We start from the raw sequence: 25,358 nt of genomic DNA on the forward strand, positions 1-25,358 counted from the left end.
TGCCAGCAGCTCCGAATGAGCTTTGCTGCACTTGGCAATCCCTGGAGTTGCTCAGGCCACCCAAGGAGGCAGGAGAGCCACTGAAGTGAGCAGCAGTTGCAGAAACCCCTTCCCTGCCACAGGTTCATCACTCAGGTTCAACCTGGTTGACCCCCAGATCACCCCATCAGGGCAGGAGAAACTGTGATGGAAACTAACAGACAGGCAAGCTGTGCAATCAGAGAGCCCTGCTTGAACTCTGGGGTTGGATTAGGCAAACCCACAGACCCTGGGCAGGCACCCTGGACTGCACCACCTATGGTGCCTGTTGCCATACTGGGGGCACTGCCTACACTCACAACTGGCTGGTGTGTATCCTGAGAGGGGAGGATAGGAAGGGACAGCGCTGCGCAGCTAGCCACTGTAAGTTAAACAGTTGCCAGGAGGCAAGGGGATGGCATCTTCCTCAAGGACCCATTGCTCTCCAGCTGGGTTAGCAAGGAGGAGTATGCCCACCCATCAGTTTCCCCCTTCCTTCAACTTGGTATCTTCCCCCTGCTCCAGCAAAGTTAATTGTCCTCCACCTGACTGGTGCCATCCCCAGCACTGCAATGAAGAGTATAAACTGTGAAAGGGAGCTTTGGCCCCTGACTTCCAATGGTGAATAACAGACGCAACCAATGGAAGCCCCGTCAGACCAAGGGCACCCTTGGGGAGGGGGTGTCCAGGAGCCACCTGTGCCACCTTCCCCTTTCCGTCTCTCCCTTTCCACATGTTGCACAAGCATAAACACATCCCCCACATTGCCCGTCCCCCACCCCCAAATGGGTGAGCAGCATCCCATGGTGGCCCTGGTCCCACAGGCAGTGGACCTGGCTGCTGTCACATGGGTGGCCAGGTCTCCCTCCTCAACATGTGCCAATGGGAGTGTGGGGCTGCTGTCCATGCCATGCTGTGCTGTGTCTTTAAGGGATGGAAGTGTGGTGTGAGAACTGGAAACAAAGGAAGTAGCACTGTGCAACTTGTGGACCCTGTTTCAAGTCATTGCACAACTACCCTGGTGGCTTTCAATGTTGCAATCCTGTGATCTAGCGCTTAAAAGTAATCTATACATTAGAAATATTTCTATTTGGTGCTATTGTAAACGTAAGTTTTGGGCGGTATAAAAATATGTTAAATATAAATAAATAAACAAACATCAGCATTGTACATGGAGTTGTACAGAACAACAATAATGAATGAGGACTCTGCCCCATGGAGCTTACAATTTAAATTTTGAACCAGGAGTGGGAGGGCAGGCCACAATAGCAGCATGTAAAGTGTGAAATGGAGGAGTACTGCTGAAGTGAATATCCCATTGAGGCTGAAATGTCTAGATAATATATCCTGCATGATATATTTTGCAGCTTTTCAGATACCATTTTCTGTTGACTTCAGTCCCTCTAGACCAATAAGTTACAAGAGTGGATGTTTAGATAAAAGTTTAAATGTCAGTAAGCATGAGAGGTCTAAAGCTTCAAACGCATGTTCAAGAGCTGTCCCACTGATTTTAATTCATGGGTTGTTAACTACTGCCAGGGTTACAATCCTTGCTGCATCTAAATCTGGAGACCTATTAATATCAATGGAATTGTGGTGGAGTAAGTGTAGTCAGAATTATAGCCTGGTTGTCTTTCTAAACTTCTAAAATATTACCTCTGTCTCAAAATATATAGTTAAATAAAACATACTTTTATTGGTTAATTGATTGCACCAATTAAAGTTTGTTTTAAGAATAGTCATACAGATTTTAATGTAGCCATGAAATTTCTTTGGTTTCCTACCCAGCCAACCTAATTAAATCATTACACAAGTGACTGGAAAGCAAAATTGGTATGGATGCCATTATTTGGAACTTGTAACTCAATGACGAGAAAGCCAATTCCTTGACACAATCGTTTCCCCACCCTTTTTAACGTTTGTGCCATTCAGTCTCTGCCAATACTTTGCTCTTTAGAAAAGTTCTGTTCAGATTGGCAGAAAGGATTGTAGGGAAGAGAATAGTTCTATCCACTCAATGCTGGCTGTGAAAAATGCATGTGTAGGGAAGGCAAAGGAAGCAGCAAAATCTGATACCAAAAGGGCCACTTGAGGAGATGGAATGAATACTGGGTAAGCAATCCTTTCTTATCAGTTAAAGCTAGGTGGGTCCCAATTACTTCATCTAAGCCAAGATTTGCAAGAACAATTCCACAGGGCAGCATCCAGACTAGTTAGTCATAGGAACTCATAGGAAGCTGCCTTATACCAAGTCAGACTCTTGGTCCATCTAGCTCAGTATTGTCTTCACAGACTGGCAGCGGCTTCTCCAGGTTGCAGGCAGGAGTCTCTCAGCCCTACCTTGGAGATGCCAGGGAGGGAACTTGGAACCTTCTGCATGCAAGCAAGCAGGTGCTATAGTCATGACTAAGCACCACTGAAATCAACGAGGCATACTAGTCATAACTAACTGATATCCTGTTAATTGCTACGGGACTTATTCATGACTAATTTAGTCTGGATGCTGCACATGGGCTATTAAAGGTGGATTTTTAGATTTCAACTAGATGAGTAACTTTGAAATCTGGCCCAGTGAGGGCCATTGAAAGATGAACAAGGAGAATGTGAGCTTGTTTTTTGTTTTATAAAGCACTGTTATTAATTAATAGTGTATCATCCCTATCTACATGGAGTGCTTTTTCTTGGGGCGGTGGGGTGATGCAGAAATAGAGGCCCATAGATTTATCCAAAGCAACCAAGTGAATTCATGAGTGAAGTGGAACTTGAACCTCAAGTCTGCTAAGTCAAGCCCAACACTGTATCCATTGCACCACACGTATGAAACTGCCTTATACTGTTTGTTGATCCATCTGTCCCAATTCTGGTAGGCAATAGCTTCCAAAGGCCTCAGGAAGAAGTTCTGTCCAGCCTGTCTACCTGAGAACCATTTTACTAGAGATGCCAGAGATTTAACTTTTTGTATGCAATGCATATGCTTAACCACTGGGCTATGTTTAAAGGTATGTATATGCTCTAAATGTGATGCCACACATGACATTATGTATTTTCTGCTGGAAACACCAGTGTAACCCCAGTGTTTCTCAAACAGAATGTGTGAAACTGTCCTTGTTACAGGGCAAATGCACCATATAAACCCCGAAAGAACAGTCTACATGAGATATTCAAGTTGAGCCCTGATATTAAAATGGAAAAAAAATAGTATAGAATAGAACATACATAACATAAGAACAGCCCTGCCGAATGAGGCTCAAGGCCCATCTAGTCCAGCATCCTGTTTTGCACAGTGGCCCACCAGATGCCGCTGGAAGCCACAGGCAGGAGTTGAGGGCGTGCCCTCTCTCCTGCCATTGCTCCCCTGCAACTGGTACTCAGAGGCACACCCTTGAGGCTGGAGGTGGCCCACAGCCCTCCAACTAGTAGCCATTGATAGACCTCTCCTCCATGAAGTCATCCAAACCCCTCTTAAAGCCATCCAGGTTGTTGGCTGTCACCACATCCTGTGGCAGAGAGTTCCACAAGTGGATCACGCGTTGTGTGAAAAAGTACTTCCGTTTGTTGGTCCTAGACCTCCTGGCAATCAATTTCATGGAGTGACCCCTGGTTCTAGTGTTGTGTGAGAGGGAAAAGAATCTCTCTCTCTCCACTTTCTCCACACCATGCATGATTTTATAGACCTCTATCATGTCTGCCCGCAGTCGTCTTTTTTCTAAACTAAAAAGCCCCAGGTGTTGTAGTCTTGCCTCATAAGAAAGGTGCTCTAGGCCCCTGATCATTTTGGTTGACCTCTTCTGTACCTTCTCCAGTTCAACAATGTCCTTTTTAAGATGTGGTGACCAGAATTATATGCAGTACTCCAAGTGTGGTCGCACCATAGTTTTGTATAAGGGCATTATAATGTTAGCCGTTTTATTTTCAATCCCCTTCCTAATGATCCCTAGCATGGAATTGGCCTTTTTCACAGCTGCCACACATTGAATAGACACTTTCAACGAGCTGTCAACCACAACCCCAAGATCCCTTTCCTGGTCTGTCACCGACAGCTCAGATCCCATCAGCATATACTTGAAGTTGGGGTTTTTCGTCCCAATGTGCATCACTTTACACTTGCTAACATTGAACCGCATTTGCAATTTTGTCACCCACTCCCCCAGTTTGGAGAGATCCTTTTGGAGCTGCTCACAATCCGTTTTGGATTTCACTACCCGGAAGAGTTTGGTATTATCTGCAAATATGGCCACATCGCTGCTTACCCCTGCTTCTAGATCATTTATGAATAAATTAAAAAGCACCGGTCCCAGTACAGATCCCTGGGGGACCCCACTTCTTACTTCCCTCCATTGTGAAAACTCTCCATTTATACCTACCCTCTGTTTTCTGTCTTTCAACCAGTTAGCAATCCACACATGTACTTGTCCCTTTATTCCATGACAGCTAAGTTTCCTCAGGAGTCTTTGATGAGGAACTTTGTCAAAAGCTTTTTGGAAGTCCAGGTAGACTATGTCAACTGGATCACCTTGATCCACATACTTGTTGACACTCTCAAAGAAGTCCAAAAGGTTGGTGAGGCAAGATTTACCTTTGCGGAAGCCATGCTGGCTCACTCCCAGCAAGGCCTGTTCTTCTAGGTGCTTTACAACTTTATCCTTGAGGATGCTTTCCATCAATTTTCCTGGAACGGACGTTAGGCTAACCGGCCTGTAATTTCCCGGATCACCCCTGGATCCCTTTTTGAAAATTGGTGTTACATTTGCTACTCTCCAGTCCTCTGGTACAGAGCCCGATTTCAGGGATAAGTTAAATATTTTAGCAAGGAGGTCGGCAATTTCACATTTGAGTTCTTTGAGGACTCTTGGATGGATGCCATCTGGCCCTGGTGATTTGTTAGCTTTCAGTTTTTCCAGACAGTTTAGAACATCATCCCTTGTCACTTCTATTAGACTCAGCTCTCTAGCCTCCATCCCTAAAAAGCCTGGTTCAGGAACAGGTATATGCTCAGTATCCTCTGCCGTGAAGACAGACGCAAAGAACTCATTCAGTTTCTCTGCAACCTCCATATCCTCCTTAATAATCCCTTTCACTCCCTCATTGTCTAATGGCCCAACCGCCTCCCTGGCAGTTTTCCTGCTTCTGAAAAAGAGGGTGTCTAAAAGTAAGTTAGAGAGCCACCTAATAGTGCAATGGGGAAATGACTTGCCTAGCAAGCAAGAGGTTGCTGGTTCAAATCCCCACTGGTATGTTTCCCAGACTATGACAACAGCGATATAGGAAGGTGCTGAAAGGCATCATCTCACACTGTGCTGGAGGAGGCAATGGTAAACCCCTCCTACCAAACACAACCACATGGCTCTGTGGTTGCTAGGAGTCGACACCGACTCGAGGGCACAACTGTACTTTTAAAAGTAATTTGCAACATTTTATCTCTAGATCTAGAAGAAAGAGACCAAAAAGAAGATCAGGTTCTTTTTAATTTCCCAGGCCTGGGAAAGATTATTATGACACAAGATTTAGTGGTAATTCCACCCCACCACCCCCACATACCTTTTTTTTCAGGCTAATTTGTATGTAGTCTCAATTTGTATGTAGAATTGTCAAGAGAAAAAATGGTGGACACATTTATGTGAAGAGAAATCAATCAGAAAGAGATATTTCAGAAGCATATATGACCATGTTGTCATTACCTTGGAAGCATATAAAGGACACTACAGTAAAGTGTAGTGTAAGGGACACTACATGTAAAGGACACTACATGTAAAGAGTGCGCTAGTCCTGTAAACGACTTGTTAAATATATAAAAAGGAGGAAAGCTGAAGAGCTCTACAAAATCAGACGCATCGGTGCTAGAGTCAAAGCTGAGCTTCAAAAGTAGAAGATAAGATAAATGTGTTAGATATGTGAGGAACTCAAAATAAACAATACACTTGCAGCTGAGAAGTCTGGTTATTAAGGGGAAGCATTTTCTGCAAATACAGCAAAAAGAATTAAAAACGTTATTCCATGATGAGGTGAGACAAAAGAACATACTCTAATGTTTACAAATGCCTTGCATTGTTATTTCAAAAGATAAATGGTGTAGAAGCATTCCTACTGTGAAATTTATATCAGCCATATACCACATATGCTTAATACAGAAACTATATATCGTACAACTTTTGAACTACAGTAATATTTTCCTACAGAATGCAGTTATTAGCACATTGATCCTAAAAGCTTTACTAGAACTTAATTGCTGTTTTGATCAACTGCATTTCCTTCCAATGACTGTGCTTAGGATCCATATGCAAGACTGCCCAAAGCTATCATATTTGTCTGTGATACCATGTTTAGGGAATTATGCTCTTTGAAAATCTGATTTCAGTCACAGAATTAAGATTCCTACAACTCTCCTTTGTCATTTTATTCTGGTCTTATAGTCTGGAGTTCCTCAATGTAAAAAGCTGGTCCAGCACTCATTTTCACGACCAAATAATTGATTGGAATCAATATTTTCAAACAAAACACATGCTATTTATGGACATGTTTTGGATGTAAGTGTTATGTTAGCACTTAGAATAAATTTCAAGCATAAAATTCACAGCTGTATTTGTGGATGTCTAATTTGAATGACAGAACCTAGTGGCATAATAACCTGCCCTTTGCCACAAAAATTTGGATTGTATAAAACAATCAGGGTGTGTGTGTGTGTGTGTGTGTGTGTATGAATTTGATATGTTTTAATGTGGAATATTTGAATTAGGCTATACTTCATTTCAGTAGTAACCAGATGTCAATATATATATATATATATTGGCATATCATTCAAATGGGAACCTGCTATTCTGAATATGAAATATACTTTCAAGATATAGATCACAAGTATGGAATATATCTATGATGTTCGAAATATAACTCCCAAACAGCATTAGGGCTGGGCGGTGTATAAGGAACATAGCATAAAGAAGACTTCTAACTGGTATAATAACAAGAACTGAGTAGCAGTAATGTGATCTGATTCACAGAGTATGCACACCTGGTGGTTAATTATATCACACATTATTAACTCCATATTTTCATTGGTTTATACTACTTCGGATCCTAGGGGACATAGGCTAATTTGTTGTAACTACAACACACTATCTAAAGTGAACACATTACTGAGAATTGACTGAGCTATTGAATCACCTTGCACCTTGGGAACAGGGCCATAGCTCAGGGGTAGAGCATCTGTTTTGCAGATGCAGCAATCCTTGGCATCTCTAGGTAGAGCTGAGCAGGGCTTCTACCTGAGACCTTGCAGAGCTGTTGCCAGACAGTGTAAACAATGCTGAGCTAGATGGACCAATGATCTGATTTGATAAAAGGCAGCTTCCCCAACTGTTTCATCTGTAAATTGATTAACCTGGTTGATAGGCCCCACTAAACAGGGCTAATGGTAGGATTTCAAGGCCAGAGTTGATTAAAAGAACTTCAGGTTTTGCTCTGTAATCATTACATTGTACTTTGTCTAGGGTAGTCTACTTCCTCATAATGTTGTGTTGTTGTTGTTGTTTTAAAAATTACAATGCAATGAGATGCCCGAGTCTGAAGATGCATTGACGTACTAAGTGAAAATTAGTATAACAATTCTCTATGAATATTGGAGCTGTTTCGATTGTCTTGTCATATATTAATTTTCTCGCACACATTGCCATTTTTGCTGCAATGTTTCCCCACATATTCTGAAATGTGGATGTGACTTGGGAGAGTACACCCATGACTTTCAAATGTAACGTGAAAAGTAACTCTGAATGTCTCCCTTTTATGGCTCACTCACTCATGCAAATTTGTTTTTGTGCTCTTATATTCCAAAGATATATGCTTGACAGGGCTTTTGGTTCATAGCCTACAAGCAAAAACAAAAGAAAATGTTCAATAAGGTGGTTTTGTTTTTAATTAATGCAATAGCTGTCAATTCTAAGAAGCTGCCTTCATGAATAATCAGTTATTTGCCTTCTGGAGAGCAGATGGTTAAAGCTAGTAACAACACAGAATGGGCTCCATCTTGCCAAAATGAAACTAGTACAGCATGGTCAGCCTTATAGTGCCCTGAGGAATGCCTTCAGAACCCACCCACCGCCCTTAGTTTGTCAGCTCAGCAACCCCTCTAGGTAGGCATCCTGGGTGGCCACCTGCTCACCTACCCCTAAGGCCACCCCTGCAGTATGGTCAGGTGTGTATGTAGTTCCCTTTCAGGGGAGTATTCAAAGCCTATCTGATTTTCCACTGGTTTAACTTCATTTTGTCTAAAGAACAAAATGTATTAGGAATAATTTATGAATATGAGTTTCTTCTTCATCTCGTCCCTCTATTCTTATGGCAGTTGTTCTGTGATATGACAATAGAGGGCTTGCAACTTTCATTAATTTAGTTCATTGTGAAAAATAAATATAGCAGGTCTCCAAGTACTTATTATTTATCTCCTGCTATTATTTGTCCCTTGCTAACTTAGCAAAGAGGCACCTTCTAAAAGTGGTGATTCTCTTTATTTAGCAGAGGGAGAGCAACTGGCCCTATCCATGCCCAGCACAGCATCCCTCCAGTAGTTGTTGCTGGTGTCCATCGTATGAGATTGTGAGCCCTTTGGGGACAGGGAGCCTATCTATCTGTCATCTATGTATACCACTTTGGGAACTTCTGTTGAAAAGTGGTATATAAATATTTGGTGTATTCGGCATATTTGTATTTGTATCTCTTATTATGTGCAAGTTAGTGCCCTTTTAGATCGCTAGGAAAGAAAGCCAAACCCAAGCTTTGTTACTGTCAAAGGTGAAAAGCTAAACAAATATCATCTAACTATTTGGTCTGATAATTGACATTCCAGATTGTAACAAAGGGCTGTCCCACAACACTAAAGACTCAAACGTTTCATCCAAAAATCAAAATGCTGAATTTACTGCTTTTGTCTTGCTGTGATTGACAAGCTGCAAACATTCTTTGAGATGCCAAATAATGATCTATTACCATACATTCTGGGGGGGTGTATAGGCAGCCCAAAACAGCAATCCTATTTTTCATGCACAATCTGAATGTTAATACTCAAATAAAAGTAAGATCTGCCACAAAGATCATCATAGACTACCCAGCTGAATATGGATAACAAAACACTAATCCTCAATTTGTTACATTCCTAAGACTTTGGCCTCAGAATTTGCAGCTAAAACTGAGCTTCCTGGGACCTCTGAATGACATAAGAACCACCCTGCTGGATCAGGCTCACGGTCTATTTAGCCCAGCATCCTGTTTCCCACAGTGGCCCACCAGATGTCTCTGAGAATCCACAAGCAAAAGATGAAGACATGCCCTCTCTCCTGCTGTAGCTCCCCTCTCCTGCTGTTCAGTCAACTGTTATTCAGAGGCATCCTACCTCTGAGCCTGGAGGTAGTCTACTGCAGCAGTTCCCAACCTGGGAGCCTCCAGATGTTGCTAAACTACAACTCCCATCAGCCCCAGCTACAATTTATTGTAGCAGGGGATGATAGGAGTTGCAGTTCAGCAACATCTGGAGGCTCCCAGGTTGGGAATCACTGGTCTACAGCATTATCAATCAAGACTAGTAGCCATTGACAGACCACCTATCTTCCAACTAAAGTGTGCCATCAAGTTGATTTCAACTCCTGGCACCCACAGAGCCCAGTAGTTTTCTTTGGTAGAATACAGGAGGGGTTTACCATTGCCTCCTCCCATGCAGTATGAGATGAGGCCTTTCAGCATCTTCCTGTATCGCTGCTGCCCGATATAGTACCTCCAACTAGAGCTACAATTTTACAGGATCTTCTGTGGGGGCACTGACAAAACCTGCCCTTCATATTCCAGTTTCAATGAACTGGAAGTTGTCCAGTCCTGTATTCCCTCTAACAGGATTCCCAGATGTTGTTCACCACAGCTCCCAGCATCCCCAGCTGCAATGGCTTTTGGCTGGAGATTATGGGAGTTGTAGTCAACATCTGGGAATTCCTGTTAGAGGGAACACTGGTCCAGTCCTTTGATCAGGCGGATGGCACCCAAAAGTGAGGAAGGAGTGGAGACCTTTTAAACTAGCCTGTCTTCTTTAATCTGACTACTACAAAGGAAGGTGGGGGCAAGAGTCATATGAAAATAATACTAGACCAACCAATGATTATTTCTGGGATTCTTTAATCTCTGCCTAAACTGGCCATTGTGTGACAGTGGAGTGTTCTAAACTGAATATGACTATGCAAGAGAGTTCAATCAAAAAATGTTTGCTTTCTTTTCACCCCTTACTATGCTTAAATCATGTGTGGGTTGTTTTTTTTTTAATAGAAGAGCTCTGCGAGGGGAGCTGATTAAAGGCGGGGAGGCATGTGGGGGAGACTCCTTTTTGTCTCAGGAATAATGTAGTGTTACTGGACTCTGCTCTACTGGGGATGATTTTTCACACTGCTATGGTGTGGGTAGGGGAAGGAAAGAATTATGTGCTTTTATCTCAGGGTGCAAAGGAGGTTTCCATGACATTCGGAATATATCTTTGTGAATAAGATTAGAAAGGAACAACTCTGAATTTTTGTTCTGTGTTGAGAATATGGTGTGTGTTTCTGTGTTGGTAAGTCTGTTTTGTTTTAAGTGTGGAAGGAGATACAGTAATGTGAGTTACTCCACTGTTGTATGAAAGAAAAGAATAGATGGTATTGTATGTGTGCGTGGTGGAGGTTGTGTAGGTGTGTTAATGAGAAATGATATGAGCATACAAGACAATATAAGATGTGTATTGTATGAATGAAGTGCATTTCATACATACACATGAAACAGAAAGAACAAGTAGCATTTGTGTATAAAAGAGAATGAGAGATAATGTGTGGAAAAGAAAGTAGAGTATATGAGGAAAACGTGAGACAAACTGAGGTAACGTGCATATTTTGCACAAGTCTCTACAAAAGACATATAATGTGGCATTTGCTTATGAGAGTGAGAAAGATGTAGTGAGAGAGAGTTTGTGTGTGTGTGTGTGTGTGTGTGTGTGTGTGTGTGTGTGTGTGTGTGTATAAGAGCATCATGTGTATGAAAGAGAAAATATGAAGAGGGGTGAGGTGTTGCACAGAGATGTAGTTAAAAGGATAGGTGGTGGTGAATGTGGGTGTGTGAGAGCGCGTGCTTGAGAGGGAGCAAGGAAGCTGGTGTGAGGCTGAGGGGGTGTGCGTGAAAGGAGGAATCATAGGAGAGACAGCGACAACACGCCGTGGGGGTGCATGAACAAGAATATGGCGAGGGGGTGTCCGAGGTGGAAATAGCTTTTGCATTTAAAAGAGAAAGTGTGTGAGAAAGAGAGAGAGCTCTGGAGAGCGAAGTGTGTAGAGAGCGAGCACAAACGTGCCTTGCTTGGTGAAAAAGACCCTGGGGAGGGGGGTGGCCGCAAGGGCTTGAAAGGCTGCTCCGCTCCGATCCCGCCACCGCCTCCCATCCTTTCTGCCTTTCCTGCATCCTTTGCAAAGGAGAGCAGAGGCCAGCAGCAGCCCTGGCGGTAGGGTTCCCCCACTCCCTCCCTCCCTCCCTCCTCGAAGGGATTTAGCGTCCCTAGTCGGCAGAAAAGCGGCTGACCGGCGAGCCAGAAATAGGCTGGCCCCTTCACTCACCATGTTGCCGGGCAAGGGGGTCGCTGGGCGGGCGGGCGGGCGGGCGCGCGGGCTCTGCTAGCTGCTGCTGCTCTGGGCACAGGGAGTGGCAGAGAAGCGCGGGGCGCTGTCCAGGGTATCCCTGCGCGCCTCAGTCCCGCAGCTCGGCAGGCGCCTGGGCTCGTGGCGGGTCCTCTTTCCCCAGGCGGGCGCACTCGCCTTCTCTCTCGCCGCCGCCGCCGCCGCCTCCCTTTCTGCAGCTTAAGCAAAGCCCTGGCCTCCCCATGCTCCCCTCCCCGCTCGTGCACGGCGAGGAGCCCGTGGTGACTTCAGAGAGGAGGCGTGGCCAAGGGGGGCTGGCTCGAGTCGCCGCCAGCTCCAGGTCACTCCTTGCACGCCCTGCCAAAGAGGCGCCGCTGTCAGGTCCGCAGCTGCAGAACGACCTTTGGAGCAGGGATCTCAGCGGGTCTCTATCTTTGCCCTGCTTTGCCCTGGCCAGGGCCGCTCTTATGCCAGGTTGCCGAGTCGTTCTCTTAACGCAGCTGGCAACCTAGCAGCAGCTCGGTCAAGGGCGCCTAGCCTGCATCGCAACCCTGTAGATGAATGGGCAAGCACCTTGTGGATCGCAACTTGCAGAAATTAGATTACCCATAAGATGAGAGCGACAGGCAGACGGACACAGACGTCCTTTTTACTGATTATAAATAACCCACTGGGCTGTTAGGTTTGCTGTCACTGAAATGATCGCATCTGGGGGGACCTCGAGAATCAGAATGGTTGAGTTTGATCTGGTGGGGAAATATTTCAACATTTCAGGTAAAACAGTCAAATGTATCGGCAGAGGCGTATCTAGGGAAAATAGCGCCTAGGGCAAGCACTGAAATTGCGCCCCCCTGTCCAAGCATCTGACACCCATCTTTCAGATAACTTTACCATAATATCAGCTCAAAAATACAAGTCAGGCTCGTTAATCTTTTAATATTTCAAAAACTATTTAGCAGTGGACGTAGCCAGTCAAAAAAATGCTGGAAAACTACAAATTTCAGGATGCTGGGGCTCATGAAATACCCAAATACTATGTGGAGGTGTACTTGGAAAACTAAACAGAAGTGTCTGTCTAATTCTCTGCTATGCATTGTAGCATCACCATTACATAAGTTTTAAAAATCAATGGAGAATTTGACTTTTCCCAGATACTCTGTAAATAATTAAAGGATATGCAGAGTAAACTGTGTCACTGCTTGGAATATATTCTAGTCTTTCAGAAAGACAGTTACAATGAGAGAAAGAGAGCAAGAAACTCCCACTGGGCCTTAATATTAAGGATTTCACACTGATTCAAAGACAAACTCACCATTAATAGCCATATTAGCAAGACATCACATTTAACTCACTTATCACAAGAAGCAAAGTAAGAGCAAATGAATACAATCCTAGGTCATAAGCTTCAGCTCAGTATTCACAAGCCCTGATTCTCTGTACATAGTGCCAATCTGAATATGTGTAGAGTGTCTTATATTATGTTAATTTTTTTACCTGTAGTCCCTTTGGGGGGCTTCCTAAAGGCTGTGGGGGGTGGTTGCAAAGGTTCCCCCCCCCCACCACTGGCCTCTAGGGCCTCACAGGGACCATTTGAGCATGTGTGGTGGCCATTTTTAAAAATAATCTTTAAAAAAAAAAAGGCCACTGAAAACAAAATGGCCACCGCGCATGCTCAAATGGCCTTTGCAATGCCTGGCATAACCTAGGGCCTCACAGAGGCCATTTGAGCATGCATGGTGGCCATTTTGTTTTTGGCAGCCATTTAAATTTTTTTTTTAATTTTACAAAATGGCGCCCCCCTTCAAGTGGCGCCCGGGGCACGTGCCCTACCTGCCGTACCCTAGATACGCCCCTGTGTATCGGTATCAGCCCTGTATAGGGTGGGTGGGGGAATAGTGTGGCTGACATATACAACAAAGATGCATCAATGCAGCAAGAGAGCAGCCCAACAAAATTTCCCAACTAATTGCACCACTGATGCAGGGGGGAAGTGGCAATTTTTTACACTCTCCCCTTTCCCAGGAAGCCCTCTGTACTATCCAAAAGTATGTCCCCAAAGGCTGCAAAACCCTCAGGGACTTGCCTTCGGGTGGTCTGGGGGAAAGGGATGGCATGAAAAATTGCCACTTCCCCACTTAATCAGTGCAATTAGTTGGGAAGTTCTCTTAGGCTGCTCTCTTGCTTCACTGGTGCACCTGTGCTGTGTATTTCAGCCAGTGTTCACTGCACAACACATTTTCTTCTGTTTGCTGCACAAGAGATTTGAGGATTGTCCATAGTTCATGTTATCCTACTATAAATATGCACAGTGCACATTAGTGAAGTCTGTGCTACCTTTATAGCTGACGATTTTCTCTCCTGATGCTCCATTATATATGAAGAGTGTAAAAAACAACAACATAAACATCTGTGATTAGGTAATCCAAATTTTGCATCAGCTTCACACACATCATGCAGATTAAATTTTATTACAGAATGTGTGGGGTTTTGCTTCATTTATTCTGCATAATTTAGAGCAAGGAGTACGCTCTACATTGTAAAGATCAAAGAGGTATGCAGGGCATTCAGCCCTACCTCTGAGCACTAAAAATGATTGCCCACACACTTTCAATCACACATTTGCAACCATATTGACTAGAAATTTGCTTTTTAAAAAAGAGGCTGAGATTTTCAGGAAGCTGAATTCTGAGCACAACAACATATTGAGTGTACTTGTGCTTTTTGTGCTAGTGTGGAATTGCAACATACAAACATATCTAATGTATAGGTAAAGCTCATGCAATTCCTTGCCCAAATAAATAAATAAATCCCTAGATTTTAGGTGTATTCCCCCACCCCCACCCCAATGGCAGTATGTTTGTTCACAGAGTTGCAGACATGCTTTTAATATTTTATTTTTATCTCAGTAGTAAATGCAAAATGTTGCATTCATCAGTGCAACTGCAAAAATTAATGTTGCAGATTTGTGAATTTGCACAAAGAGCGCACACACAAACCCCATAGATTAGCATAGACCCATCTGGTACCAGAATTGCTTGTTATGTCATGCAGAGTGTTCAGTGACAGCTGGTGGAAAGCCAACAGAGATAACAAGGACACATGGGTGCAGCCAACACAGGGGCACGGTGATGGGCTGAATAGCTGGAGATGGATTTCTGTCTCCACATGTTATTGCACAAAATTAGTTACATTTTAGTGGAAACCCTTTTCAAAGTAATGCTCTGTGTAAAGCAGCCTTTTCGGACTTTATCATTAAGGCACTTTATACATATTAAATGATGATAAATGAAGATGTTGTCTATGCCACTGACAAATGCTCTGTGTTAGTTGATGCAGGTCAGTGAGTCACTGGCTCAGTCTAGGCTTGCGGCCAGAATTGCTTTGTACAAAATAATTCCACTGAATGTCCTTGCTCCATCTTAACCAGTCCTTGCACTAAGAGAGAACCAAGTGGTGATGCTGGCTTTTAGTGAGTAGATTTCTTCATGTGTCAGGGCCCTGTTACTTGCTGCCACTAGCCAAACTGTATAGCATAGAAAACGGGGCACCTTAAGCACACCAACCCAATGAAATGCAGATTTCTCTAGTTTTCACTTGGCTGCCCAGTGCCCACTCTGATTAAAGTTATTATTCCTTGATATGTTTTCCCAATATGTTGGGATTGATGCCAAATCAGTGCTTTAGGTTTGATGCCAAATCCTTGAAACTCCAGGCCAATCCCGGAGGGTTGTGAACTCTTGTTGGAGCATGAAGATGAGAACTCTCTGCAAGAAGCGTCAAATTCCAGTCCTGAAATGTGTCTAGAAGTGTCAAGTGTCGTCAAAGCCACAACTTCAGCCTTATCAATGATCTTATGTCAGACCCAAACTGTTCAAGGAGAATAAATACAGAGAGATATTCTTTTCAAAGTTGTTGTTAACAGCTACCCTAGTAGGCTAGCCTAAAGGAATTATCCTTTAGCCATTATCATGAACAAAAAGTATTATTCTGATGGAGCTGACACTCAATTTCCTCTGTCAGGAGGTCATAATTCCTCTTACAGCCTGTTTAGATAGGTAGCTGATCTGTAAGAATAACAGGTGATGCAGCAGGTAGTCAGCTGATCTATAGGACCCTCACATGACTCATTCATCTGATCTATAAGAGCAACATGTGAGAAGGCTTTTGGAGGTGGTGTGGGGGAGAAGAGCTGGATAAATTAGAAATCCCTACATCAAAACAATCTTGAGCCAGGGAGAGGTTGTTATTCTAGCTGCTGGTCTTAGTTCTTCAGTTGTGCTAGGAGTGAGAGGCCAGTGCTGTAGTCTCTTTTCCTTTGCTCCATGACTGCCAAGGAAGGAGGTAAGACTTAAAAATAAATGACATCTGTGGGACAGGCTTCATACCTTCATTTCTTAGTCATTGTTTCTTGTAACATTCATCTGATGCTACTGCAAACACAACAACAACAAAACAAACAAACAACAACAACGTAATAATAGTAATAATAATAATGATCTGCTATTACAAGTCTAGTCCAACTAGAAGAGGTTATTTAAAAAGAATGTATCAAATCTGGAAAGAGCAGCATCCAGATACAGAAATAACAGAACAAAGGCTAGCAGACCAGAGAAGATTCATAATAAGAAATAAAGTATTCACAGGAGTTGAGCTGGAAGAACTGCAAAGAGCAACACAAGCTCAAGATATGGAAGAAGAATTACCACCAACTGAAGCAGTTGCTCAGGCGCAGGTGGAGGAGGAGGTGTTAGAAATAGAGGATACCACTGTTGCTGAACTGTTTCAAAATCAAAACCAGGCAACCTCCCCTTAGCCTTCACCTCAAAAATCCAAATGCCGTTTAACAGAAAAGCAACAAGAACTAAAGCAAAAAACAACTGAGCACATGAACCAAACAACCACCAGGGTTCGACTTCCAGCTCTAAAAACAGTTGCCAAAAAATAACTCGCTCAGGCATTAAAAGATGTCAATGCTGCACTTGCAGAAATAACAACCAAGAATTTGCAAGAAACAAACCAACTAATGTACAGTGCAGCAACAATAACAACACAAGAGCTCGGATATAAGATCAGCGGACCTGTAAAAAAAGAAAGTAGTACATCACCTAAATGGAAGATTAGATTAGAAAATAAAATCGCCAGGCTTAGATCAGATGCTAGTAAATTGAAAGATATGAAAGACAAGAAGCTGAAGAATGAAAACACCAAACAGTATCTGATCCAAAAATACCACCTAGATTCAAGGAAAATTAGAGAAGTCCTGGAAATAATAAAGCAGCAAATAACAGCAGTGTCAAAGAAGATAAGCAGATACAAAGCCAGAATTACACAACACAGGCAGAATCTCCAATTCCAGTCGAATCAGAGACGTTTCTACCAAAGCATAGAAGGAGAAACTGCAAGAAACATAGAAACACCAAATAAAGAAGAAACAGTGCAATTCTGGGGAAAATTATAGGACAATCCAATAGATTATAATAAAAAAGCAGGCTGGATGAAAGAGGTCGAAAAATGTAACCAACAATTGCAAGATCTAATAATAACACCAGAATTAATAAGTGAAAGAGCAAAGAAAATTAAAAATTGGACTGCGCCAGGCGACGATGAACTGCATGGCTTTTGGCTTAAATGCCTAACAAGCCTTCATAAACAACTATCAAAACAGCTCAATCACATTTTGCAAGGAGGTGATATTGAACAATGGCTAACAACTGGGAAAACTCATCTCATAATGAAATACCCAGCATAAGGTGCAGTTCCAAGTAATTATAGACCGATAACCTGCCTGCCAACCATGTTCAAATTATTAACTGGAATAATAGCAGATGAAGTGATGCAACACTTATTAACTAACAAACAGCTTCCAGTTGAACAGAAAGGAAATTGTCCGAACACCAGAGGCACAAAGGACCAGCTGCTGATTGACAAAATGATACTAGGAAATTGCAAGAGAGAAAAACCAAATCTAAGTGTTGCATGGATTGACTACAAGAAAGCCTTCGACTCATTGCCTCACACATGGATACTAAAATGTTTAGAAAACTGGTGTCAGCAAAAACATTCAGATATTTATTTTTAAAAGCAATGAGCATGTGGAGTACACAGTTAACAATCAATGGTGAGACACTTGGACAGGTTAGCATTATAAGGGGTATTTTCCAAGGGGACTCACTATCCCCTCTGTTGTTTGTAATTGCCATGACCCCACTTTCACAAATACTAAACAAAACAGGCCTCGGATACCAAACATCTAAAACATCAAGTAAAATCAACCATCTGCTGTACATGGACGATCTGAAGTTGTATGGAAAGTCCCAGTCAGAAATCAAATCATTGCTAAACACTGTCCGTATGTTCAGTAGCGATATAGCAATGGAGTTTGGACTAGACAAGTGTGCTGCATTAATAATGAACAGAGGGAAAATAACAAAAACAGAAGGAATAGAACTGCCCAATGGAAGCAACATCAAGAATCTGGAAGAAAAAGAACATTACAAATACTTGGGCATTCTCCAGGCAGATAACATTGCACACGCTGAAGTTAAAAGAAAGATTGGAAGTGAATACATCAGGAGAGTTAGAAAAATCCTAAAGTCCAGACTCAATGACGGGAATACCATACACGCCATAAACACCTGGGCTATACCTGTTGTCAGATACACTACAGGAATAATAGGCTGGACCCGGCAGAGCTAGAGACGCTAGATTGTAAGACCAGGAAAATAATGACCATCAATCATGCTCTGCACCCCCACAGTGATGTCGATAGGCTATACCTCCCTCGCAGCTCAGGTGGAAAAGGAACTCTGCAAGTCCATCAAACAGTAGAGGAGGAGAAAAGAGGCCCTGAAGAATATATCAAGGACAGTGAAGAAGATGCACTTAAGATGGTCAATAATGAGAAACAATTAAACACCAATGAAAGAAAGCAGGCCTACAAGAAAGAACAAGTCAAGAACCAAGAAGAAAAATGGAAAAATAAGCCACTGCATGGTCAATATTTGCACAATATAAGTGGAAAATCAGACATCACTAAGACCTGGCAATGGCTTAAGAATGGCAACTTGAAGAAAGAAACTGAGGGTTTAATACTGGCTGCACAAGAACAGGCACTAAGAACAAATGCAATAAGGGCAAAAGTAGAAAAGTCAACAACAAACAGCAAGTGCCGCCTTTGTAAAGAAGCAGATGAAACCGTGGACCACCTAATCAGCTGTTGTAAAAAGATCGCACAGACTGACTACAAACAAAGGCATGACAAGTTAGCAGGGATGATACACTGGAACATCTGCAAAAATACAAGCTACATGTAGCCAAAAATTGGTGGGACCATACAATTGAAAAAGTTGAAGAAAATGAAGATGCAAAAAATATTATGGGACTTCCAACTACAAACAGACAAACATCTGCCACACAATACACCAGATATAACTGTAGCTGAGAAGAAAGAAAAACAAGTTAAAATAATCAACATAGCAATACCAGGGGATAGCAGAATAGAAGAAAAAGAAATGGAAAACAATCACAAAATAAAAAGATCTACAAACTGGAATTGAAAGGCTGTGGCAGAAGACCAAAATAATCCCAGTAGTAATTGGTGCCCTAGGTGCAACTCCAAAACCACTTGAAGAGCACTTCAACTCCATAGGGGCCACAGAAATCACCATCAGCCAATTACAAAAAGCAACTTTACTGGGAGCAGCCTATATTTTGCGACAATATCTATAATAACCAACAGTATTGATGATAAAATTCAGCCATCCCAGGTCCTTGGGAAGGACTCGATGTCTGGATAAAACAAACCAGTCAATAACACCTGTCTGACTGTGTAAACAAGAAATAATAATTTCAGGCTGTATCTGCCAAAAAATGGACATGGAATACTGCAAGTCAGACAGTCTGTTGACGCCTGGAGAATAGCCGACAGGAGCTGGGCAGTATCCGGTTCCGCAAATGCCATCCTTTAAAGTGCGAGGGGGCAAAGGATTAAGATAAAACAGGAGGAGACATAGCAGAACCACATAAAGAGCAGACAGAAGGCTGTGCTAACTGGTCCAAAGAGTCAAAAGACAGATAGCATACACCAGGTGAGAGATTCAGCATATAGGTACTTAGCCAATGTCAGAAGCCTCCGAGCCAAGATGGGTCAGCTGGAGTGCTTGGTTGCTAACACAGAAATAGATATAGTGGGCATAACAGAAACTTGGTAGAACAGTGAGAACTGGTGGGACACTGTTATCCCTGGCTATAGACTCTATAGAAAGCACAGGGAGGGGCGCCTTGGAGGAGGGGTAGCACTGTATGTTAAAGAAGGGATAGAATCTAACAAGGTAGAAAACCTAGGAGGACCAGAGTCCTCCACAGAAACCTTGTGGGTGACAATAAATGGCATGAAAGGAAATGTGCTACTGGGGACGTGCTATTGCTCTCCAGTTCAAAACGCTGACAGTGACTGGGAGTTGCAGCAGGAAATCAGGGAGGCATCAAGGAGCGTCAGGGTTGTAATAATGGGTGACTTCAATTACCCACACATAGGCTGGGTAAATTCACAGTCAGGTCAGGACAAAGAGGTCAAATTTCTAGATATGCTAAATGACTGTGCCCTAGAATAGTTGGTCTTGGAACCAACCAGAGAGAAGGCGACCTTGGACCTAATTCAGAGTGACACCCAGGACCTGGTGCGTGATGTCAGTGTCATCTACCCTTTAGGGAACAGTGACCATAGTGCGACCAAATTCACCAATCACTATTAACATATGTTATAAAAGCATAAATTGATAAGATCCAGAAAGACAGTAAGTGTCAATTATTTTATTTTATTTTATTGATTGATTGATTGAATTTATATACTGCCTAGTATAAAAATCTCCCGGCGGTGTACAGAATTAACACATAAAACATAACACATTTACAATTCATAAAAAGATAAAAATCTTAGATAAAAACACATTAAGACACATTAAAATTCAAAAATCACATCTCAGTTGAAGGCCTGGGAAAGCAGGTATGTCTTCAGGATCCTCGTAAAAGCAAAGAGAGAAGGAGATGCTCTTATTTCAGCAGGGAGCACGTTCCAAGGCCCTGGGGCAGCCACAGAAAAGGCCCGGTCCCGGGTTGCCACCAAATGAGTTTGCTGCAACGGTAAAACCGATTATGCAAAGAAGTGGATGAGACGGTTGAGCACCTTGTGTTGTAAAAAAAACCATGCAGACTAATTATAAGGAAAGACACAACAAAGTTGCTGCAATGATCCACTGGAACTTTTGCAAGAATTACAAATTGCCAGCAAGCAAGAATTGGTGGGATCATCCAATTGAGGAGGTCACAGAAAATGAAGAGGCAAACATCCTTTGGGATTTTTGAATACAAACTGATAGGCATTTAGCACACAATAAGCCTGATCTGACAGTCATCGAGAAGAATCGATATTGCAATCCCAGGGGATAGACGAGTCGACGAAAAACAATTGGAGAAAATAACTAAATACAAGGACCTTCAGACTAAAATTGAGCGGCTCTGGAAAAAGAAAACAAGAGTGGTGCCAATAGTTGTTGGTGCCCATAGTTGTTGGTGCCCTTGGTGCAGTACCAAAAGGACTTGAACACCATCTCAACACCTTGGGCATCAATAACATTACAATACATTAACTACAGAAGGCTACACTACTCAGGACAGCATGAATACTACGATGATATCTTGAATTTTTCTTTAGTTATCCTAGACCCTTGGAAAAGGCCCAATAATTAAAGTACTAAATACAGTCAATAACATCTGGGACTGTGTGTAAACAGCATAATAGTGTTTTATGCCACCTCACCCAGATGGCTTTGGGTGGTTCACAAATATAAAAACAGATTTTAAAAAACCCAAATAGCTCATTAAAACAAAATTAAAACCAGTTTAAAAACTCTTCAGTACTCACTAAAGGCCAGGCTAAAAATATATGTTTTAGAGCCCTTTTAAAGGCTGCTAAAGCTCTTAAGCCTCTAATATGCATAGGGAGCACATTCCAGGGCCCAGGAGCAGCTACAGAGAAGGCCTGATCTCAAGTCACCACCAGGCAAGCTGGTGGCAGCTGGAGATGGACCTCTCCTGGTGACCTTAAAGTGTGGTGGAGATCATAGTGAAGGAAGTTGCTCTCCAAATTAACCCGGTCCTAAGCCATTTCGGGCTTTAATGGTAATTACCAGCACTTTGTATTTTGCCCTGAAACATATCAGCAGCCAGTGTAGCTGTTTTAAAACAGGCATAATATGGTATCTCCAAGAATCAGGGGAGAAATTAGCACAGCTCCACTTCATTTCAATTAGGTTGAGTTCAGTTAGTACATGAGAACTTGTGTCCTCACCCCACAAAAAACCCAGGCAGATCTGACCTATTGGCACTCAGAATCTATCCCCTCATCATGCTTTATCTTAGGACTGCATCTGGCAGAAGGAGCAGACTATATGTAGCAATAGAGTAAGTACTGCAAAGGGATTTCAAGGAGGAGAATGAGAGGTCTTAGAGAGCCCGTACCAGGGATTGGAATGGCATAGCAGAAGGGATGGAGGTGGAAGTGTGAGTGAGAAACAAAACCAATTATGATCAGTACTTGACAAGCAGATCAGAAAAGCAGCAAAGAGAGTTTCAGTCTACAGTTCCATTATTGATATTATACTACAGAATTTCTTAATGTGATCTGAATAAATATGAAGTATGTACAGTATATGCATATTATATTTTCCATTCAATAACTGCAACTTTTACCTTACAGGGTTAGCAACAACTCACTAAATATAAGAGAGAATCTATCAGGGGGTTAGTGTGGGGAGAATAAAAATCATGGGGGCAGACAGCAGAATGTCTATGTGGGACATTCAAGCAGGTGGTAATACAGACAATGAGCTCTCTAGCATTTCTGCTGTGTTTCTCAGAATATAAGGGATAAGGGTCACTCATAATAGATAAAACTGAGCACACATTATCAAAGCAAGGTCCAAGGCTGCCGTTTACGTGGCTTGTATGCCTGGATTATGGAAAAGCCAAATCAGACCCAGTGCATATAATGCTTCGCCTTCCTTCATTATCAGTTGGTAAAACCTGGTTGGGGGCCTACTTTGTGTATACATATGATAAACACTGGATCTTGTAAGCAATGTGATCTTCATAACCACACATTGGAATATTATAGTAAACTTCAGTCCTATGCTATGGCTACAGGTAATGCATGACAGGTAAGCAGGGCATAAATGCTGTAAGTTGTTCTGGGCCCAACGGATGGAGTGGTATATGATCAAATATCAAGTCAGTGTTATGGTTTATGCTCTCCCCATTGCCAGAGAACAGTCCTTGAAGATCTACTACTACTACTACTACAAATATTTATATACCGCTCTTCAACAAAATTCTCAAAGTGGTTTACATAGAAAAATAAATACATAAATAAGATGGCCCCCTGTCCCCAAAGGGCTCACAATCTGCAGTATAAGTAAAGAAGTGTGCCTTTCCTTCACTGTTAAGTAATAATTGTGGGATTTCCTAGCCAGAAGCTGTGACTGTCAGGGAGGCTTGAGGCCTGACAACTCTCCTTTTTCAAAGTTTGGAGCTACAAAAACATAACTTAGAAGTTATCTCTTGGTACAAAAACCAAAGTGTAGGAATATGTGGAACATCTTTGAGAAATGTTGCAACTCTTATCAACACTTATCGATTCCCTTGACATTCCTCACATCTTTTGCCCAAGCAGGAAGTTTCTAATCTGCCTCAAAGTTGCACTTCAGCTGAAACTTGGTGACAATTTAGGGATGTGTAGGACTCTGTAAAGCACAGGGAATTTCAGTAATACTTGCAACATTTCTCCCTCAGGAAATGTTCAGTAAGAACAACAGATTCTTTTTGCTGACCCTGAAATTCAGAAGTTTAGGAGGCTGCCCTACAGTCTCAGTAAGACCGACGTTCAGTAAAACTGACTTAATGCAGTAAGAACAACTTTGATCTCTCAGGAATGTTCAGTAAGGCTGACAAATTTTCTTTGCTTGACCTGAAATTCAGAAGTTTAGAAGGCTGCCATACATGGAATCAGACCTCTGGGTCATCTAGTTTGTTATTGTTTATTCCTGGTGTTCCTAATCTTGGGTCCTCAAATGCTGCTGGACTACAATTCCCATCAGTCATTGAAGGCCATTGTTGCTGGGGAATAATAGTAGTGCAACATCTGGGGACCCAAGATTCTGAACCCCTAGTCTGTATTGATGGCAGTGACTCTGCAAGGTTTCAGACAAGAGACTTTCTCAGTCCTACCTGAAGATGCCGGTGACCAAACCTGACACCTCTGCATTCAAAGCCTGTGCTCTGCCACTGCGCTATTGTCCCTCCTAAAGTTTCACCTGAGTAGGAACCTCCAAATTTGCCTTAACATTTCATGTTTGGCAAAATTAGTGGTGACTCCAAGTAAAACATAATCCCTGGTTTAATACTTTAACTTGCATTTGGATTGTGCAAACAACCCCATTCAGTGTTGGACAATTCCACATATGCAGTTATCAAGGTCCCATCAACGCCAGCAGCAGGAATCTATTTGCCTTTCATGAGGACTTTCCCCCCTTACTTCTCTATCTTTTTCATAAGGCAGTGGATCTGTTTACTTCCCTGAAGATTAAAGTGCAGAGACAAAGACAGTTATAAAACCCCATATTTTTCAGGGCTGGCAGTTTCCAGATAAACTTCTCAAATCCACAGTATTCAAAGCAAGGGTGTTTTGAATATATTTATTTCATTTTCAGGTTAATTACTTTATTTATTATTTATTTTATTATTTTATTTATTTGATTCCTATACCGCCCTTCCAAAAATGGCTCAGGGAGGTTTACACAGAGAAATAACAAATAAATAAGATGGACCCCTGTCCCCAAAGGGCTCACAATCTAAAAAGAAACATAAGATAGACACCAGCAACAGTCACTGGAAGTACTGTGCTGGGGGTGGATAGGGCCAGTTATTCTCCCCGTGCTAAATAGAGAGAATCACCACGTTAAAAGTTGCCTCTTTGCTCAGTTAGCTGGGGCACTTGAACAGACTTCATCTTTGCAATTATTTGCTCAACAAGATCCATTCTGGGGATCATAACCGAAATCCTGAAGATTTTTATTCACAATGTTCTGTATCTAACCCGTAGGATACTAGGCCTTGGAGTATGTGTGCCCCCCTGCAGATGTCCCCCACTCACATGCAATGCCCAGCTGCCACTCTCACCACTCCTCCCACCTGCCAGCTCCTCCTCCTGCCAGCTGGCTCATCCTGCTTGCACAGCTGGCTTGCACAGCAGTAAGGGAACATCAGGCTTCTTAACAGTGTATGAGCCAGCTGGAAAATGGAGGGAGCATACTCTATGTTGGCATGAGGGTGCATGCATACCCTCCATTTCCCAACTGGCTTACGTGCTGGTAAGAAGCAGTGTGGTCCCTTTTCTCTTGCCTTTGCCGGCTAACGAACAATGGTGGTGTTATGGGTAGCGGTTAATTTTTGGTGGTTGTTTGATCCAAAATGGAATGGAGGGCCTGAGTAGAGCCATTAACCACTATCCACAACAATGGGGCAGTGGGTGGCAGAAGCAGTGGGCAGGCAGGCAACAGGGGCAGTGGCGGCAAGTGGAGGTAGAGAGCAAGTGACAAGCGATGGTGGCTCATGTTCTTGGAACATGTTATGGAAGGAGAGCTGGTCTATGGAAAGAAAGCT

General features: G+C 42.6%; 1 protein-coding gene across 3 annotated transcripts in view; it reads right to left on the bottom strand.

The window, feature by feature from the left end:
* The window catches only part of ELOVL2 (ELOVL fatty acid elongase 2), a 72,773-nt gene extending 60,834 nt beyond the window's left edge, over positions 1 to 11,939 (bottom strand). The window contains exon 1 of one of the 3 annotated variants that reach the window (XM_053249491.1): positions 11,622 to 11,939. In XM_053249491.1, the coding sequence (XP_053105466.1) occupies positions 11,622 to 11,624 (3 nt within the window). In that variant the 5' untranslated portion in view covers positions 11,625 to 11,939. The remainder of the gene's footprint in view (positions 1 to 11,621) is intronic. The other 2 variants (XM_053249492.1, XM_053249493.1) reach the window with 2 other exon arrangements.
* Positions 11,940 to 25,358: the final 13,419 nt, after the last annotated feature.

The sequence above is a fragment of the Hemicordylus capensis genome, chromosome 4, assembly GCF_027244095.1.
Source record: "Hemicordylus capensis ecotype Gifberg chromosome 4, rHemCap1.1.pri, whole genome shotgun sequence".
Taxonomy (NCBI): domain Eukaryota; kingdom Metazoa; phylum Chordata; class Lepidosauria; order Squamata; family Cordylidae; genus Hemicordylus; species Hemicordylus capensis.